Below are 20,843 nucleotides of genomic sequence, written 5' to 3'. Positions count from 1 at the left end.
AAAGAGCAGGACTGCATCTTCCAGGAGCTAGCTGTGTTGACTTGTGTTTATTTCTGTGAAGTCTGACATGTTTTTAAATTGCTTTAATGCAGGGCAGCAGAGCAGACAGCACCGCAAGATGATCTACCCAAATGTAAAAATTGTATTTGCAAAGCAATGCAATAAATTAGTCATTTCATGTTGTGTCCCTGAAACGCAACAGTAAACATTCAGCATCCAGCATATGGAAATTGGCTTTCACTAGACTAATAAAAATAGGTTTACTTTCATATATAGTATGACTCTGACCAGGAATCTAGATCTGTGCTGCAAGAAACCAGGAAACTTCTGATTTTCCTAGTGGGAAGAGCTTGCCTTGTGCCCTCATTGCTGACTTGCAAGTGAGTGAGAGTAGTCTTGGCCTGCCTTGCCTCCCAGCTCCAACCTCACCTAGGCTGGAGCAAAAAACTGCCAGAGGGGCTTAAAATTTTTGTTTTCAATCATTTAGACTTGCCGGCTCCTCATTTGTAACTGCAGCCTGTGACTGACCACAAGGATTTGCAGAACAGTGTTTGTGTTTGGTGTGGTTATGGATAAATGACAATTCTAAGTAATGTGGTGAACGTCCTGCTAACTAGTACTCCTCGGATCCCTTTTGGGTTCAATCCTAAAGGGACTGTTGATGTATATTTATTCAAAGATGCTGATAGCTGGCCAACATATGAAGTTGGCCGGTTTCCACTCAAAGAAAAGAGCAAACCAAAATACGGAGTTTTGGGGTGTGTGGGTTTGGGTTGTTTTTGCCTTTTTTTAAGGGGAAAACTACTTTTAACCCTTTTAAACTGATGTTACTTCTGGGTTGTGACTTTAATTGGCCAATTTTGCTTGTGCTCCAAGTGCAGCAGAGTGAAACAGGAATGAAGGGCTGCCTGCCTGAGGAGACGTGTCAGAACAAAAAGATTTGGAAGAGTTGCATGGGATTGAATAGTCATGGTCACGTTTTATGGAGACGGCTCTCTTATTCATGTTGCTGCAACAGCAATGGATGAACCTACTTGACGGAGCCAGCTGAAGGGATAGCTCCTAAATGGTTACTGCAAATGCCAGGTTGATGTATGCTTCAGGTAGTCTGATATAAGTTTAGTAGCAATATCCTCTCACAGCAGAGCAGCATAAATTGAGGTGGTCTTCACAAGAAAAACTTGCAGAAGCCTTGAGAGATCTGTTCCAGAAGACTTCTTGTTTATTAGAGGAATCAGAGGTATAGAGGGGTTATGGTTCCCTTTCTAAACACATAAAAAGGATGTAGGAAACTAAATGGAGAGTTGCCCTGCTTCTTCCGGGCTTTCATACAAAGCTGAGGCGCGCTCTGTTTATTGGCAGTCGCTGCCCATAGTCCAAATTCATCTTCAGGCTTGCAGGACGGTGGACGTGGCGTACAGTATTGGGCCAGAACGGCTTTGTCCGAGACTTCGTCTACTCTTGAATGCTTTGCTTTTTTTAGTCCCTTAATGGAGGAATTAGCATTAAGAAGTCTACATTGGACAAAGCTGCTTTGTGGCCTTTTTAGCATCACTAATTATTACCACCAAAACTGAAGGCTTGTCTCAGCACGGAGGAACTATGATTTTTCTCTCCCCCAAGTATGTTCTTAATGTGATGCTATTGCTTGCAGTTGCCATGGTGCGGAGAGAGCTATGTCAGATTAAAGATAATTTGGCTGTTTTGGTAAACTGCTCTGAGCAGTGTGACTAAGTAGTGATAATCTCATTAAGTCACATTAAAACAAACCCAGGGCATTGGAGGAGGGGGATTTCACAGTGGCCATCAGCAGGATGGTGATGTATAAAGCGTGTGGATAGCACAGATATTAACTGTTGCCTACTAAGAATGTAAATGCAGTTTAGGCTGAACTTTTGGAAGGCTGTATGTAGACTGTTTGTTGATTAATTTAGGTGGTGCTTATCCAGAATCACAGATAGTTTGATTACATAAGTGGTTGATTACAGGTGTTGTCTTGCTCTTCTCGTGTAGGATGCCCACTCGCAAGGAGAGGTGGTGGCATGTCTGGAAAAAGGCCTGGTAAAAGAGGCGGAGGAGACTGATCCTCGAATTCAGGTTTCTGATCAGTGTAAGAAAGCAATTCTTCGTGTAGCTGAACTCTCTTCGGATGACTTCCACTTGGACCGACATCTCTACTTTGCATGCCGAGATGATAGAGAACGGTTTTGTGAAAATGTGAGTAGTTTCCCCTTGCCTTCTCTGCTACACTAATTCATTCAAAAAAAAACAAAACCCCAGTGGAAGAAGGAACGGAACAGTAGAGTGGAGTCTGGGCAAGTTCGTGTAATACTGAAAACAGGCACCTTGTAGCTGTCATTTTGCAATAAATCTGGTATTAAATTCACTCACCCAACAAACAAGCATTACTTCCAGCGTGTTAAGGAACTGAATTGGCATAAATGGTTTAATGGGCACCAGAGCTGGTGTGACAGGGCATGGAACAACTTGAATGGGGAGGAGGCAGCAAAGGTAAGTGACTGCTCCCTTCTGCGGTGGTAAGCCTGGTCTGACTCTACTCACAGCACTCCTTATCCCCAGAGCGATGAGCTGGAGAGCTGCATTGTTCAGTCTGAATTAGCTTGTGTCAGCTGAGTGTCTTCTCACTAAAAGGGTGATGAACACAACCAGATTTTTTAAAAATGCAATAAAATTTTAAAGATTTTTATAGTAGAGGAACTATCACTGTCATTTGAAATATTAACTTTAATATATTTCTAGTTTGAAAAATAAATCTCTTTAGGTGTAGTTTAGCCTCCTTGTTAAGCATTACAAGTCTTATCTTTATTGGTAAATGTTACTGTTCTTTTTCACAGACTCAGGCTGGGGAAGGCCGAGTCTACAAGTGCCTCTTTAATCACAAGTTTGAAGAATCAATGAGTGAAAAGGTAGGTATCTGTCTTAGTGGGACAAATCCTTAATGCAGAAATCATCAGATCGTTCATCAGTCCAGGGTACATTATTCTTTTCCAGTGTTGAGGAAAATCCATCATCTATGTCGTAGGATAACTGACTGCTTTAACAGATGCTTTTACTTTGATATGTTTGTGTTTCCAGCTACGTGCTGATGGCTTGAATTAATTGTACTCAAGTTACAGCCTTTAAAGTTAAGAATTTAAATAAATCAAAGCTTTTAGGTGGGTAATCTGGGAAGGTAGACTTGGAGCTCAAGTGGTAGCATTGTGATTGAGTGTTTAAAGTAGAAGTCAAACTGTGCTGGGGTAAGCCTTGGATAAATGCTGTCATAACATACAGATTAGAAACAAAATGCCTCAGCACAGGAAGCTGTGTGTGTTTCAATTTTTTGTTTTCAAGGCTATGAGTGTCTGAATATGAAGCGGGACATTCTGTGGGAAAGATACACAGTTCAGTTACTGACACTTGCCTTATGTTTTTTATGAAGATGTGGTTTTCAACAACAACAAAGTTGTTCTAGAAAGCTAGTCCTGAAAATGTATTGTATTGGTGTAGGTGTTTTGAGAAGGCAAAAATGCCTTCAGTGATGTTGGAAGCAGCATCACAGTGTTTGGGATTATATGGAATTATATCATCTGTCTGAAAGGATACAAAGTTGGATATCCATAAAGCCCTCCTTGGAGAAGCTCCACTGAAGGAGCCCAGTTCAGAGGCCTGGCGGGATCAGACTTATTTCCTTTTCTTTAAATGCATTAGCTATCTGAAAGCTTAGTTCTGATTAACAAATTAAAAACTGAGAGAGTGATCCCTGAAGGCTTGAAACAAAGCTTCAGTTTGTACAAACACGTTACTGAAATGGACGGCTATTTTTGCTTACCCTGGTTTTGGCTGTGTAGGGACAGTGGGGTGTTTTTTGAGGGGTCTTTTCCATGGTCAGCTGTCTAAGATATGAATGTAAGATACTGAGAGGTTAGACAGAGCTGTAGCAGATGACTTGGTAGGGATAGAGGGGTGGGTGCTCTGACGGCGCAGTTTGCAGAGCAGGAGGAACACAAAATCTAGTTCTCGCTCTTGTAGCTGCCAAGGTTGGACCATCTGCAAAGTCACTAGTTTTGTAGAAGCTGTTACCCAGTAAAAAGTCCCTCCTTGCTGGTGACATAGGCTGCTGCGTACACATGTAGCCAACAATAGCTGCCTAGTGGGTGGCTTGCTTTGGGTAATCCAAAACTGCTCGCCAAGCTGGGCTCCCTGGCTGTACCCAACCTTCCCCTGCTTTGGGGGATGAGGTATCATCAAAGCAAGCCTTTATCTCCCTGTGTTTGGAGCTTGAAGTCTGTCCAGTCCCAAGGTCCCAGTCATGGCACAGAGACAGGACCGTGAAGGAGGGGATGGGAATATCTTGGAGTAGGGCTTTGCAGGTCCTGGAGTAGCTATGGGGAGGTATAGGAAGCTCCTGTAGCTGTAGGGCTTCTCTGTTCCTTGTGCCAAGATTGCTCTCCCCACCCTACACATACACAGTTTTTCTTCCTTTCAGATAGTCCAAGAATGGACAAATTTGCCTGAGCTGTTCTGAATTATCTGCCACCCTCGGATTTAATTTTCATATAATTTAAACCAAAAGCTATGAAGCGTAGCAGTGTTTTTACAGGCCCTTTTTTGGATGCAATTTAGAGGGTTGTTCTTGCAGCTGCTGGGTTTGGGTTTGGCCGCAGTGCATCCTTGTGAGCCTCACCGGTTGTGGGAAATGGCTAGAAATTCCCATGGTTAGACTGCTTTATCTGCTGTCATCTGTTCAGCACGTTACAGAGCAAACACAAAGAACACGCTATTTTGTAAATGCGACTGGAAAAAGTTGTTTCTTGAGGGCATGCGGTGAGCATGTACCACAGCTGGGATAAATGTCAGCAACTGATCCTAGTTACCGAGAATGAGTCACGCTCTCAGCCATAGCTCTTCACAAAAAGCTGGATGAATGTGCAGTTTTAAGTAGTGCACTGCAGAGGGCTGCTGCCTTTAAAACCCTTGATCTGTTGCCCTTGGTGCGCGTTGTTAACTGCGTGGTTTCTACGAGACAAATGAAACTTAACTGCAGTCCAGCTTAAACGCGTGAATTTTAAAGCATCGGTTGCCTTTTAAATACAACTTGAAAACTTATCAGCAGCAGGTTTAGCTCTCTGTCAGCAGTGTGTGGAAGCTCATTCAGCCATCCCAATGTGTCTCCTGCAGTGTCGTGATGCGCTGACGACCCGCCAGAAGCTGATCGCCCAAGACTACAAAGTCAGTTACTCGCTGGCCAAGTCCTGTAAAAGTGATCTGAAGAAATACCGCTGTAATGTGGAGAACCTCCCCCGGTCTCGGGAAGCCAGGCTTTCCTATCTGTTGATGTGCTTAGAGTCTGCTGTGCACAGAGGTACGTGGAGTTGAATCAAGGGGTGTGTGACTTGCAGGGACCTTGATTTTAAAAGTTTCTCCTGGACCTTCAGCTTCAACATGTATTTACCATCTTCTTCTCCAATAACCTTTTCCAAACTTTGATTCAGAGGCAAGTTTCCTCATCATAATGCTTTCATCACTGTTGTTTTGAAGATCGGAATAGCTGAGTAAACCTCTGACACTGACTGCTATTGTGTAGACAAGAAGTTTAAAATGCAGAATAGCAAATCTCACTTGGACGGATGATGTGTAATTGCAAATCCTTCTATTCACTGTGAATTCAAGCGGCTCTTTTCCTCCTTTATGTAGTAAGCATTAAATATGCTACTAGGTTAAAACACAGAATAGAGAACCTGTTTATCATCACTCAGGGAAAGCCAGGGTTACTCAGTCCTCTGCCTCTTGTAAGTGATATTCTTTCTTTGCAGTTCAGTAGCTTAGGTAGAGGCCTTAATTTTTCTAACTCTTACCTAGTTTTTCATATATAGAAGGAAGGTGTGAGAATATTCTTTTTGTACATTTAAGTTAGCTTAAGCTGGGAATGTCCTAACACTAGTGGCTCTCCTAAAGGCATTAGAGGGCCCTATACCATGCTAAAGGTTCTCTGTGAAATTGCCGTAGCACGTAAAACAACACATTATATCCTCTAGATCTGCACTGGAGAGTTGTTTGGTTTTCCTCTTGGCATGCAGCTGGATGGTTTGTGATTCAGCAGCAGGGCTGTATGCTGCAATGCCTCTGGCACGGGAGGGAAAGGCTGCCGTAACACCATAAGCAATCTGTGCATTTGTGAGTTTGAATAACTCATTCCTTCTGATTGATGTGGAAATGATGTGTGCTGTTTGTGGAAAAGTTGTGGGTTTTTATTTTTCCTTTTCTCTGCAGTAGGGCAGGTGCTTTCCTGAATTACATGGAGAAAACTGCTGTTCAGTTGTTAACTTCCACTTTCACGGTGGAACAGGTTCTGCAGCATGTGGCTCATCCAGGAAGCATAGCCCAGGAGGAACACTTAATTATTCCACGCACCTCCCCGGGTCTGTATTGCAACGCCTGGGAGCCCCTGTCGGGGTCTAGGACCTCCGTTGCACGGAGCCTTGTACACATAGGTTGTGATGGGGACTAGGGGGAGGGCATAGCAAAAAAGCTAATGTGTTCCTTTTGATTAAAACCCCCCCAAACTGTTTATATGGGGACTGCAGGAAAACTTACAGCAAATCTAAGCGTTTATTAAAGCTAGATTTCTCTGCAGCTACAGTGGTTTGGTAGACACTCTGTTATATGCTCTTGGTAACATGGTCTATTCTGGTTTTTGGCTTCCTGAGCAAGTATGTGTTGTTGCTCTAGAAAACCTTTTCCTCAGAGAAAATGTTTAACCTGCTGTCCAGGCAAATTCCTCCCCCAGGTATGTATCAAGCTGGTAAATTACCAGAGGTGCCTTCCATTTCTACAGTGGGAAAACAAGCCCTTGAGTGTACGGGGGAAAAGCTGATCTGTGCTCCAGACCTGCAGATCCACCGAGTGTTTTCAACTGTTCTTCAAAAGCAACTCCTGTAATGTGAAATCCAGAATAAGATTCTCCTAATCTTTCAGGAATCCTTTTTTAAAAAACATGTATTGAATCCATAGACCAGCTGTATTTTGCAGGTTCAGTTCAATGACGGGAGTTACCGTAACAACTGGTTTAATCCCTAGTGTGTCCATTCTGGCACATTTGCTGCAATCTGGTGGCGTCCAGAGTGTGGACATCATCCCTATTCTTCCAACATGATGGCAGCGTAGGTCAAGAAGCTTTAATGCTAGATCATGTTGTCTTCTCTTGGCTCAGGTCGACAAGTGAGCAGCGAGTGCCAGGGTGAAATGTTGGATTACCGGCGCATGCTGATGGAAGACTTCTCGCTGAGCCCAGAAATCATCCTGAGCTGCCGAGGGGAGATCGAGCACCACTGCTCAGGCCTGCATCGGAAGGGTCGCACCCTGCATTGCCTGATGAAAGTAGTACGGGGCGAAAAGGGAAATGTCGGGCTGAATTGTCAGCAGGCGGTAAGATGCTTTTCTATCACTTTGCTTCTAGGTTGCTCAGCTGATAGTAGCACCGATTTGTCTGTTGATTTTTTTTGCCTTGTGATGGAGATTCTTCTTGAGGCAGTCTGACTCTGCCAGGTACCAGTGAATGCTGGAGGCAGTCGTGTAATTGTCGTGGTATGAAGTGTAACTTGGTATCTAGCAGCACACGAGTAATGCGGTTTTTCTTCAAAAAATACATTTTGGACTGTTTGTTCTCCAGTAGTTGTTCTCCAGCAACTCTCAAGTCATGGAATTCTCTCTGGGGTGCAAGATACAGGGAAACTTGCTTTTTTATAAGTGTTGAAACATTCCCTCTCCTTCCCTTTTCCCCCTGTGCCCTGTCCTTTGAAATGCACTAAATCTTCTCAAAGTACCTTTCCGCTCAGTCTTATTTTTGGTGTTTCATTCAGCTTAAATGATGGAAGTGAAACTTCAGGGCCAGGTAGGTATGACATACTGCTGCACGTCATTGTAGTTGCAGCCACTGAAGGAAATGTTGTTCTTCTCCAAAATACCTCTTTAAAACGGGATGATTCTTTTGCCTTGTTTAAACTCCATTTTGGCCCAAATGCATCCGGTTTGTGTTATTTTTAAATTGAAACAATTATTTAATATTTATTCAAACTCATTTGTGCTTTTTAATGTGATATTACATTTTTTGTACTTAATACCTGCTTTTAATGACCTGTGAGCCTGGAAAAGTGACATCAATGCAAAAAATGTCTAGGGAGTGTTAGTGCTGATGTAGGAATTAGGCTCTTGGCCTCCTGCAATACATGGAACCGCTGTAGTCCATTTTCATTGTAAATGTGGCTTAATGCCTGAGCCGAAAATGTTGCCAGTTTGCGTATGTTATGAAAGAAAAATGAGTATCTGTTAAATTTTTGTAAGGGATAGGATGCTTTTATGATGAAGCTTATTTCTGCATAACTACCAGGTGTATTGGTGCAGCAGCTGTAGAGTTTGAGTCATTTCTGCGGTGAGCTGTAGTGCATGACTTATGCTTTGCAACATCAGTGTGAAAAGCTGCATACTTGTTTCTGTTTAAATATTAAATTGAACTTGCTGCCTCAGAACTTGATTATTTGCAATTTGTGGGAAGATCAGTCCGTCTTAGGAATAACTTCCAGATCATGAAGTGCATGTTCAGAACAAGTCATAAATCAAGGCAGGGGACCCACAGAAGTGATAGGAGATTTCAGACTTTTGGAGAAAAGGAATGTCTATAGAAATCTATAGGAGTTTTTTTCAGTTCTCTTAAATTTAAGCTACTGCTTTATTTTTGTACAGTAAATTGATGCAACAGCAAGGCTTGTCCATGACTCCCTGTCAAGTTGAATGACCTGTTTTCTGTTCTCTGTGCAAAAGACAGCAGGATCAAATTAAGTGTCGATTTTATAAAATATGTTTAGTTTGTCTGTATTTTTATGGGCAAGAAGAAATAGATGATTGCAAGAATAGGATAAACTATCCAGTGTTCTGTTTCCAGAGGACTGGCACGGTGCTATTATATAGCTGCCTACAACCTGAGGTACTAAACGCACTTATTGTTGATATTTTTGTATTTGAATGGTAATGGTTGACTCAGCTGTCACTGGTTTTGCTCTGATTCATTGTGTTAGAATGAGTTTCTGGCTTTTACCTTCTGTGGTAGGTAAATTATCTTTGTAAGGAAGAGAATATTGTCCCAAACCCTTACAGATACTGTGTGACTTGTGTGAGAGACTCAAACTCCCTGTCATGAGCTTGGCCCATACAACAGGCCGTGAAGAAGGCAAGTTAGAGGTCCATCCCATCATAGTAGCTGAAGTACTTGAGTTCCTTTTGGATACCTAGAGAGCACCTTTGTATGCTTCTGCTGAGCCACAGATGCTTTACTGAAGCTTATTCTCGGCTTCTTAGCTGCCACGTGTCAGTATAGTTCAGTCTTTGAGACATGTGGATGGTCTCAGAAGTGCTTTGGTAAATTCATTCATGGGGGAAAGATTGACCTGTGTCAGGGTTTCCAAAAACTGTAAGCAGACTGCATCAAAGAGCATGGACTGTTTTGGGGTTTCTTGTCTACAATGTAATGTTGGTGAGAGCTCCTATCACTTTGTACCGCCAGTGGCTGCTCCTCTGCACACAGGATGGCTGCTTCAGCCATCTCCTGCTTGCTTGCTGGCTACTGCTTGTTCCGCGTGGCTTCAGCCCAAGTCCAGCTGGACCAAAGCTGACTGATGTTGGTCCTTGCTTTCTGATGTTCTTGGGCGATTCTTATTTCAGGAACATGGTGCTGATGCTCTCGGATTGAACTTTGATGTGGCTGTTGATGGTGGAGCCACTGGTCTGTGGCCTCTCTACCTTATCACCTGCAGAAACAGAGGAAAGCAACATGGTTGCTTTGGGGTTGTCCCAGCAGAGTTGGCTGCAGTGCTTCGGGCCCATCTCCAGATGTTGTCTCTTCTATGTGGAGTCAAAAACTTGTGTCTCTGTGCTTTTAAGTAGCATCAGTAGGTAATGCTAAAACAGCACTTTGATTTCTTGGCTGGCTCAAAGCAGTAGGACTGGTCCTGAAATTGTTCAGACATGCTTGCCTAGACAGTTTGCTTGAGGAAATTGGAATGGGAAGCATCTAATTTGGATCTGTTTTTACTTACTGTCCTGTCTGTCAAGGTTTGCTCTGATTCTGTTTGCCTTATGAAAGGAAGACGCTTGCCCATCTGCCAAAAACAACACAAAAAAATCCCAAAACAACAAAACATAACCAAAAAACCTGCATGATTTTCTTTTCCTGCAGGAGCATCTGCTCATACCCTTTCCTGCACGAGGAACACGAGTGATTCTTTGTACTTAAAACTGTCAGTGAAACGCGTTCTCAAACCTTCTCAAACCCCAGTCTCTTGATCTGAGAGATTTTGTTTCTTGTGACACCTCAACCAGAATGATCTTTGCATATGAAGAAGCGTGCCTAAACCCTAACGTCTTAAGAGCTGTGTGGTTTTTTTGTCTCTGTTTCGATCAGTGAACTTGCCAAAATGCCTAAATTTTGTAAATAGGAGAGGAATGATGGCTTTCTGTGTGGCATAAATGGTTCAGCCTTAAGTTCTAAAAATCTCCTGGGTGTTTGGTCAGCTGTATCTTGCCTAACTGTAGGCTTAAGTACCTTCCTCACCCCAGCATACCACAGCACCACTCTAATGTGCCCTCTTAAGGGCTGTTTGCAGTTTGACTTTGCCATCTTGGAGAGCTCCCTGCCTGTTCTGAAGCAAAGGGTAAGGCTCCTATTATTTATACTACTAATGTACTTCTATGGGAGCATGCATTTAATTAAGAAAAAAATTATCATCTGAAGGAGATACTGGGAAGACATGCTCCAGAAGTAGTAAAACAAGTTCTTCTTTACTTTGGGGAAGCATATCCAGCTTGGATATGTTCCAGTCATTAAATAGTCTTCTGCAAATGTCAGTGTCATGTTATTCTTCTTCAAAGATGGAGATCCTGCACATAGGGAGGGCGGGTCTGCCATGCTGTAGATCATCGGACAGCAGATATAAGTGTCCCTTAATTGTGAGCATCAGCCCATAAAAGGGCTACAGCTGTACTGGCAGTGTCTAGCACCTATGGTGTCGCTTAGTGAAGCAGTATTTTATGCTAGAGCTGCTGGCAAACTGTTTTTCAAATATGTGGCTGTTATGTTGCTCTGGTCTTGTCTTTTTTTTTTTTTCCTGTTCAGTCCCTTGAGCATGGAAAACTATAATCCTTGCTAAAAGGGCAGATATTTCTGCTTTCAATTTCTAATACAGCTAATTAATTGATAGTTACTTTAGCTCCACATCAGGATAAAAGTTCAGATGATTATAAAGTTTTATCCAGCTGCTTTTCAGCTACAAGGGTTTGTTGTGGAAGGGAGGAGGATCCTATAAAACCTTCACTTTTATCACTGGTGCCAAATTATTCCTTTGCCCCTGCAGTTAGGGCAGCTGGCTCGCTGCTGTGCGTCTTGCATGTGGTTGAAGATTGGGACTGGGAATCCTGCAGTCGTGCCAGAGAGACTGGGAGGTGATCTGGTGCTTCCAGGCTGTTGTACCCAGTGCACTTTGGCCTCTTCCACTTGACAGCAACACAAATACCACTTAAACTGAGACCTGAGGAAGAATCCTGCCTACGTAATGCTCTGGCCAGTTTATTTAAACTGTGTGTGTAAGAAAGTGTCGGGTTGGAGGTTCTATTCACCCATTTGTCCTCGAGGGAGTAATCCCACTAATCGTACTTGATTCCTTTTGCTATGTAAATATCTGCCATGAAGCAATCCCAGCACTTTAGTGCAGAGTATTGCCCATCTGCACAGGCTATGTGTGTGTGCATGCCAGCAGAACTACCACGTTCTTCTGCTTCTTGCATTGACTCTTACAAAGCTTGTTACGGATGTATCACTTCTCACTTTTCCTGCTGATTAAGGTTTAGTTCCATGTTAGGAACTGGATCCCGTACTGGCTTCTGTTGGACCACTGTCAGAGTTGTATAAAATGTTTCTTTTTTATTATTATTTTTTAGTGAAAATACCCCAAGCATTTTTGAATCAACAGCTGGTGCCTGCTAGGCAGCACTCTTTCGGGCTGCCTGCATCTCTTAGAAACTGAGGCTGGGCCTGATTAACTTGGGCCAAGAGCAAGTTGCAGGAAATCCTGCGTTCCTCCCAGGCAGTCTGTGGTCTGTCTTCTTGATTACAAGCTTCCTATTGGATAAATAGCACTAGCTTGTCTTTTCTCCAGTTCTCTGATGCTTTTTTCTTCTCTGTGTTCTGTGATGTTAGGGTTTTGCCCCTGAAGGTTTCATTGGATGGTGTTCAGGTGCAGACTTCGAAAGGTGGAGGATAAAATTGTAACTGTGCTTTTGATTTAGTTGGGCTGGGGGCCAGTAGCAAAAATCATTAAGTAAGTGTCAAGATGTTAACAGCATAGACCATTTGATGTTGGTGTGCAGTTGCCTTCTAAGCAAGCTCTCCTTTTCCTCCAAACTTGTCAGCTAAAAATGCTTGCCTGTTGAATGATGATGCCAATTCGCCCTGTGTCAGTCTTTGGGAATTCACAGCTTGGTGGAAAATGAAGTGGGACGTGAGGATCTTGGACTGAGCGATGGCCCAGAAAGCTACCCTTCTCCCCAAAACGATAGGTTAAGTGAGATGATGAGATTTACCCAATGCCTCCCAAATTCACGTTCAGATGTCATGAGCTACGTGAAGATGACCTGTCTGTATCTGATTTTGAAGCTCAGTGCTGTGGATGTTAAATTATGTTTCCCTATTGAGACAGTTATTTTTCTGACGCTTTAATTGTAATAACTGTTTCACAAGAAAAAAGGACTTGATGAAACTGTTCATACTCTATTTATCTATGACAGTTGAAAATATTTAGAAGTCGCAAAAGGAGTGCAGGGATATCACAGCTTCAAGTTGGCACACCTCGAAATCTCTGGAAAGTTTTTGTTTTCATCTTTCACTTATACCATGGCTTCTCTTAAGTAGATAAACACTTTCGTGTTTTTTATATATATATATATATATATGGTATTACATATAATTTTATATATTTAATCATATAGTTTTATATTTTTATATATTAAAAATTGTTTAATATAGACCAAATTGTGGTTACTCTGGCTTCTCAAATCTTGAGCAGGCATGCCTGAGGAAAAGATATTTCATGGGCCAGCAGACCAGGACATTTTATCCTGTATTTCAGTGAAACCTTTGTGTTCTCTCCAGGCAATTGAAAAGCACTTTTAAGCTTCGTTTGTAGTTAGGCATCTGGTCTTTAAACACTGGTTTGGGTTTCAGTTTAGAACAGTAGATAGTCTTCATGGAAGTGTGAGAGATTTACATGTTTGGTATCATCAGTCTTATGGGATGAGGGTGGATCAAAAATACAATATTCAAATTTTACCAGTTTCAATTTGTAAATTGGTATGTAAGTGGTCCAGGTACACACTTGACCTTCAGTATGTGACCAGTCTCATCCAGTGTTCCTGGTCTGCTTCATAAGGATAATTAGGGTTCAGCAGCACTGGACTCCCATGTCTGGTAATTGAGTTGGCAGCACAAGCATTTGAAATAAGCAACTGTAGAGCAGAGGTCATACGTGGTAGTGTTGTTATTGACATAAGTTGCCACGCTGACAAGTTGTAAGTGCTCCCATTTTGATGATTATAAATTGTTTTCCTATCCACAATTTCTTTCTTCCAGCTTCAAACACTGATTCAAGAAACTGACCCCGGTGCAGATTATCGCATTGACCGAGCGTTGAACGAGGCCTGTGAATCGGTGATACAGACTGCCTGCAAGCACATACGCTCTGGAGACCCAATGTAGGTGGCTCTCAGTTACAACTGATTTTTGTTTCTTCCGGGCATCCCTGAAGATGGTGTGGCTGACCAGTATAGATACTAAAACGTGTTCAGAAATTATGGACTCCAAGCTAGCAATTCTTACAGGCTTGGAGGTGTGAACTGAGCTTGGTCTTCATTCCAACTGTATAAGCAGGCTAGTATTTTTATAACAGGGCTGGTTTAACACTGGTGAAGGATGTAGCTATCTCAGGTGCTTGGATTAAATTTGTAACATTTGATGTGCTAATTTCTCTTACTACGTAAGTCTTTAGCAATATCACGAAGAAAAATAACAAGCCTTGAAAGGCCGGTTAAGCAAACCCATACTGAAGAGAGAAATGTCTCCTTTATTCAGGTCTGATATATATTGTCTCCTGAGCCAGATTTTACATAAAATATTCCTTATGACTTTGTCATATATCAGACTTGCTGAGATAACTAAAACAGTGGGATTTAAGAGGGTACAAATGTGCTATACAGTTGGTTTAGATGTCATCTTTTTGAAGGAAGGAAAGGATCCTCACTCTGTTTGAACCTGTTATCTGTGGTTCATTGGAAAGGCTGATTTGGCAACAGCAACGGTTAGAAGGAAGCTCAGCATGATTATAAGTCTCTTGCCTAACTTTTTTTACCCTGTTTTCAGGATTCTGTCTTGCCTGATGGAGCACTTGTATACTGAGAAGATGGTAGAGGACTGTGAGCATAGGCTCCTGGAGCTCCAGTATTTTATATCTCGTGATTGGAAGTGAGTACTGTAAAACAAGAGTGATCCTCACTTGATGCTTGTGTTTAGTGTTTTGTATGCATTAGCAATTCCTTGTAAAATGGTATAGCTTATGCTTGTTCAGAAGAGGACTTTTAAGCATGCCAGGTCTGTAGGGCATTAATGTTGGGCTGGAACAGAGAAGCAAAAGCTGCTTAGACAAAGTAAGTGTGATGTCCACTTAAATCAGGTACTCACTTAGAAATGATGCAACCCTAAAAAGTGTCAAGTTTGAGCTCTGAAATTCAATGCATCTGTAATTAAAAGAATTCTCTCTGGGCTTACTGAAGTTGAAGGTCACTTTCTGTGCAGGTGGCAGCCAGTTTTATCTGCTCTGAGCGCTACAACATGAGAGTTCGGAAAACCAAACTAAGTATAACAAAGAGCCACTGTGTGAGAGGCTCCCTGTTTTCATTTCTGCCTTTTTTCAAATTCTCTAGGTGTGGTTACAGCCTGTAGAGCAGATATAATTCCCTTTGGAGCACTGCATTTTCAACTTTCTCATCCAAAGATGGCAGTGCTTTGTTTTAAATATACACAGACCCCCTGTGTCTCTGTGGGTTAAGATGAAGAGAGTATAAATTTGATAAATATGGCTAGTGAAGAAAGAATAAGTGTTTGGCTTTTCTTCTGAAGCAGGTTGAGAGGTGAGGAAGTAGAGTACATCAAATGGGGTTACTGCAAGAAATGGAGTAATTGTTCTCAGTGACCACAAGGAAGTAAGGCCAGAAGTCATGGGGTTTGATTACTGCAGAGGGCATTCAAATCAAACATTAAGAAAATATGACTCATAGCTGTATCTATGGGCAGCACTGCCAGTAGTTAGGACCTGACGTGCTCAGTGAACCTTCTGCTTTTAAAATACATGGGGCTTCATGGATCAGAGAGTTTAGGGCTTTGTGGCCATTTATTTGGTCATCTTGATAACTGTCTCCGTGGGTAGACAAGAATACTTCACTTTTTTCCTCCTCTTCCTGTATCCCTTCATTGCTGGTTCTCCTGCCTTGCCATGTTTCCAGCAGGTAATTAATTTCTTGAGCCAAATTTAAGTGATTGGAAGAAGGAAGACTGAGTATTTGCATTTTGCTGGCAGTAAAGATAATTTAATTCATAATGCAGGCTGGGCAACATTAACTCATCTTTCTTGTTTAAGCAGTGTTTCCTAGGACTGGCTTATAAAAACTGTTGTGTTAACTGTGCACCTAGCACAGATGCCTGGAGAAGAAATTATTTTCTTATTATCATTATTTATATAATTGTGTCCACTGATAATCACTTGATGTTTGCCTTCCAAAGTGTTGTAGAAATCTGAAGTTTCCATTTTGGAAACTTGGCAATATGTCACTGAGCTTTAATGTAATTAGATATCATCTTAAGAGACTGGCACTTGCAGTTTTCTTGCATGCAGAAGTAAGGGATGCTGAGTCTTCAGTTAGCTCAAACCCAGAGCAGACAATAATCAATCTAACTCAGATTTTTATGAAACTGGCATTTCAAAATGGCAGCAGTACAAAGTACACATAAGATATCCAAGCAAAACATGGTACGTACCTGCCTTTCTGCTGCTTTAGGACATCAAGGAGATGATTTCTCATGTGTCAGCGTTTGGCTGGCATGCTGCAAAAGAGAACGGGAGGCGCTTCAAGAAGCAATGAAAAATTGAAGACCTTGGTGTATTTTTGCAAGATTAGGGCGTTGATTGCAAATTGAGTGACAGGCATTTTACGACCTCTTGGTTCCGTTGGTTAGATGCTGCTGCTGAATGATGTGTTGGTGTATGAAACTTGGAAGTGGATTTTTCTGCCCCAAAAGCATTTCAGAATATGAAAAACGTTAAAGGTTTGAATGAAGTGCTCATGATAACTCTTCTGTTTGCAGATTGGATACAGTCCTTTACCGCAAGTGTCAGGGAGACGCCTCCCGTCTATGCCATACCCATGGCTGGAATGAGACCAGTGAGCTGATGCCTCCAGGGGCTGTTTTCTCCTGCTTGTACAGGCATGCGTACCGCACAGAGGAGCAAGGAAGGAGGGTAAGTGCTAGTGCGCAATTTACTGCTCTTTAATCTGTGATAGACGGGTTGCATGGCTGTTTGGAAGTTGGACACCTGCTAAAACTGCAAGAACTTGCAAAAGCTACTTAAAACCGTTTACCATAGGTGGTACTTGCACTGCTTTGGATGCCCAACTCCTCCTCAAGCGTGCCTTGAAGGTCTGTGTTGTTGTAGCCGCATCAGGATGTAACAATTGCCCGCAGGGGGAACCGTGTGCTGACAACATCTTATGTATGTGTGTTTAGGCACAGTGCAAGTCCTTCCCCTTGTCTTTCCAAAGAGGAATGTGATTCCTTATAGATAGCTAGCATAGCTGCAAAATTGGTTTTGTGCAAAAAGGAGTTCCAAGCCCAGCTTTCCTAGGCTGTTACTGATTAAGTTTTGATTTGAGTACAACTTCAGATTATAATTCATTAAATTCTTCCTATTGATATAAAACATCCTTTCAGTTCTTTGGAGCATACTGTACTGGTAAATGTGCTTATGCTGCCTTTCACGAAGACAGTAGGGATCTGACTTGCTGCTGTGCAGTCTGGAGATCCACCATGGTCACATTTGTTTGGTTCAGAGCTACTCTTTTCAAGTTTGCTGCCCTCTCGTGCCTTTATCAAGACACTCCCTTGAAAGCAGCTGGTTCCATTTCTTTTGGCGCTCCTAGCCACAGCCCCTAAGAGTTGGTGGGTCTACACAATGGCCTGGCTTAAAAATTAATTTCTACAGCTTGATTTAAAAGGTCTTTTGTGGCAGAGGTCAAGTATTGATTGAAAGCATCTCTCTTTTAGGAATAATTTTTTTAATGCAGCTTCTTAGTCTGCTGAGTTGAGACTTTTTAATTCCCTTTTATATTAGTGCTGACCAAAGAAATCAATAGCCTCCCTGCAAATAATCTATCAGAGAGAAAAGGCTTTTAAATGTATTTTTCTTGTGGAAAGTAGGCTAAGGGAGCAGCTGTCACTTTGAAATTTAGCATTTGAAAGCAAACTCATCAGAGATCTGTAATTTTTTTCTAGTGCTGTCCACAGAATGCTAGGTAACTTCCAGTAGTTCGGATTTTTAAATCTATAAAGTTTTAAGCCTCGATCAGTGCATTTTAGGTCTGACAAGCACCATACCAGTATCCCTTGATTTTCTACAATTTGTTGTTTCCTCAGTCTTGCAAATGCTGTCTCTGATGTGCTGCAGTGGGGATTGCTGATGAGAAGTTACAGCTGCACTATATTGCCTCATTCTGGGCTTCTTTTTTGGTGTTGAGGGCATGAGCTATTTTGACTTTCTTTTCCAGAATGGTCTGAGGCTTTGAGTGAAGGGGGCATTGCAGCAGATAATCTAGGGACCTACCTTGACATCTCATTTCAAAAGCAAGGTGAAGGTTTAAGAATATAAAATTTATTTTAGTGGAATGAAAGGAGCCTCCATCCAAACTAAATGACAGAGCTCCAAACTCTTTTGGAGCCTGAATCGCTTGCGGGAGCCCTAGCAGGCTCATGCTGAGCAGTTCAGGATTTGTTCTGTACTTTCTGGGGTTGCTGATGGCATTCGTGCTCGCTCAGTACCTTACCTGACAGCATCTTGTTTGCACTGTAGGGATTTAGAGACGCTCACCGCTCTTTGCCCTCTTTGCAGCTATCACGAGAGTGCAGAGCAGAGGTGCAGAGAATCCTCCATCAGCGTGCCATGGATGTGAAGCTGGACCCAGCCCTGCAGGACAAGTGCATGATTGACTTGGGAAAGTGGTGCAGTGAAAAAACGGAGACAGGGCAGGTACTGTACACAGTAACACTGCTAATTCATTTGCAGAGCTGGAGGGGTGGGAAGGGCAAGAAAGGGGATAAAGGGACATCTTACTGTTAGCTATATTAAAAATGCTTTTAGTTTGAAGCATAATCTACACTGGACTGAGAGACAGAGGTGAGATGAAGCTTTGCACCTACTGCATGGCTTCAGTAGGTTCAAATGTGTAAGGGAACGAGAAGGACTTTTTGATGAAGGAACCCCACCCCACCCTGACTCTTACTTTTAATATTCTGTTACAAGCTTGTCATTTCCCACATAAACTTTATCCCATTTCCATTTGGCAATTACTGACATGCTTCCTGTGTTTATACATAACTGAACTAACATCTGCTGCTACTTAAGAAAATTTCAACAAATACTTTCATGTTAAATTGTTGTGCTCTAGTGTAGCTGTAGGGGAGGAGCCGTTGAACAGCAGATGCGGCAGAACATACATCATTGTCTTTTTGAAGTGAAGAGCAAATTAAATGTGATATTCCAGAAGTGAAAGCACATCATGCTGCTTTTGAGAACAAGCAGTTACATCCTAGACCAACATTCTCAATAACTATTATGTGTATGTGTTCTGGGAGTGCCAGTAGAGGAGTGGGATTAAACGACTTAAGACTTTACAAGGAGGAGGGCAGTTTTGTGTGTGTTGCACTATTTCAAGCCCAAATTTTCAAACTGGGTTCTTGGATCACACACTAAAATGTCTGTTTTTGTAGGAGCTGGAATGCCTTCAGGACCATCTTGATGACTTGGTGTCTGACTGCAGAGACATAGTGGGAAACCTCACTGAGCTGGAATCTGAGGTGAGCAGTTTTCAGCCTGGGTTAAAGGCAGTAGTTGAGCATGTCTAGTAAGCATGTCATTTTGATAGTGATGAAAAAAATGAGGTTAGAGTAACTGCAGAAATACAGCGCTCTGATCAAGCAGAGACCATCCATTCTACCCCATACAATATAAGTTTTCATGTGGGATTCTTGAGGAAGAGAACTGAACAGCAGTTCAGGATTTTAGGCTGGTGATGACATTTCTCCTGCTTAAAATCAATAATGGTGCTGAAACTAAAATTTCTTGCCCAGGTAACCCAGTTACCCTTAGTACAAGTCAAGATATGTCATGGGACTTAATTTCTTCTTGGTCTTGCTTGCAAGTAGTTTTGAGTACCATATTGCAACTTCCCTCCCTCTGTCCCAAAAATTTTGCAAGAAGTAACTGCCAGGTGCATCATTAGAGGCTTTCAGTGAGGTCAGCAGCTTTACTTATTTTATGAAGCTGCATATTTGACTATCTTGGCCCAGACTTTTTCCCGTGTCTCTTAAAGTTTACACTGTGCCCTAGGGAGAGCTTCCTTCCAGTGGTTATAAAACAGTTTGCTCAGAACTATTATTAATCTTTATCTCCTGCCTAGGTGTAAGGTGATTTCTGGTGCTGTAGCATCCAGTTTGCAGAAGGTTGGCTGAAGTATCGAAGCAATGAGTTTCTGTGGAGAGCAGGCTCTTCCCTTAAGCTGGAAGGCTTGTCTTGCATTTGCCATGCTGTTGGCAAGAGTGACCCCTAGGATTTCCAGAACCGAAGGGCAAAGCTCTCTGGATTGCATCTTTCTAAAACCCTTATAAACTGGCTTGACTTTAACTTGTTACCACAGGTTTTTCTCAGAGCCTTTTTTCTTGTCCATTCACTATGAAAATGAAATACTGCGTATTTTTTGCAGGACATTCAAATTGAAGCCTTGCTGATGAGAGCGTGTGAGCCCATTATCCAGACATTCTGTCACGTGAGTGCTATTTAATAGTGTGAATGTCTTTGGGGGAAGAAACACTGTTTGGGAAAGGTTAGAGACTTTTTAGTATTAGTTCTTGGTGTTCATGCTACACTTCAAAAGTAAAATCAGACGTAAGCAGTTACAAAAGTCTCTAATTAAAAAGCCACCCTAAACCAAAAATTGTTAGTTCTATCTAGTATTCCTGCTGTTGTCAGAGCCCTAGCATAAAAGCTAGAGTTTGGAGATGAAAACTGCTCTGTAGTTGGAAAAAGGCACTCTTTGCAGTGGGTTAAAAGCTGAACTTTTTTCCTTCCCCTTGCCTTTGAGCAGCGTGTCTAGCCACTCCACTCTGTGCAGCTGCTCAGCATTGCTGAAATAACTTCTTTCATTGCTCTAGGATTGAGTTGTTACATAGCAATGAAGGCACCTAACTGTGGTACTTCATGTAAACATTGAGGCTCTGCAGTATGTTCTCCTGAATCTATAGTGGGCATGTGCCTGAGATGATTCTTTTCTGGACTATGTCTATGAATACTTGCATGGTACAACTCTCTTGTGGTCAGTTAATGGTGAGTGTAAGCTCACAATACAGTGAGACCGTAAATTCCATTATTTCCTGGTCACAGTGGGCTCAAAGAGGATAAAAATCATGACTTGTAAGAGTA

The 20,843-nt window shown here is 42.1% G+C and overlaps 1 protein-coding gene across 1 annotated transcript in view; it reads left to right on the top strand.

Moving 5' to 3' along the window:
* GLG1 (golgi glycoprotein 1) overlaps window positions 1–20,843 on the top strand; it is an 85,962-nt gene that overhangs the window by 50,243 nt on the left and 14,876 nt on the right. The window contains exons 5-14 of the mRNA XM_074881704.1: window positions 2,014–2,217; window positions 2,856–2,927; window positions 5,182–5,365; window positions 7,214–7,428; window positions 13,676–13,797; window positions 14,462–14,563; window positions 16,460–16,613; window positions 18,258–18,395; window positions 19,136–19,222; window positions 20,128–20,190. Coding sequence (XP_074737805.1) covers window positions 2,014–2,217; window positions 2,856–2,927; window positions 5,182–5,365; window positions 7,214–7,428; window positions 13,676–13,797; window positions 14,462–14,563; window positions 16,460–16,613; window positions 18,258–18,395; window positions 19,136–19,222; window positions 20,128–20,190 — 1,341 coding nt within the window. The remainder of the gene's footprint in view (window positions 1–2,013; window positions 2,218–2,855; window positions 2,928–5,181; window positions 5,366–7,213; window positions 7,429–13,675; window positions 13,798–14,461; window positions 14,564–16,459; window positions 16,614–18,257; window positions 18,396–19,135; window positions 19,223–20,127; window positions 20,191–20,843) is intronic.

This window comes from Strix uralensis, chromosome 12, assembly GCF_047716275.1.
Source record: "Strix uralensis isolate ZFMK-TIS-50842 chromosome 12, bStrUra1, whole genome shotgun sequence".
NCBI lineage: Eukaryota > Metazoa > Chordata > Aves > Strigiformes > Strigidae > Strix > Strix uralensis.
The sequence above is the reverse complement of the archived record's forward strand: the minus strand, read 5'-3'. Positions and strand labels throughout refer to the sequence as shown.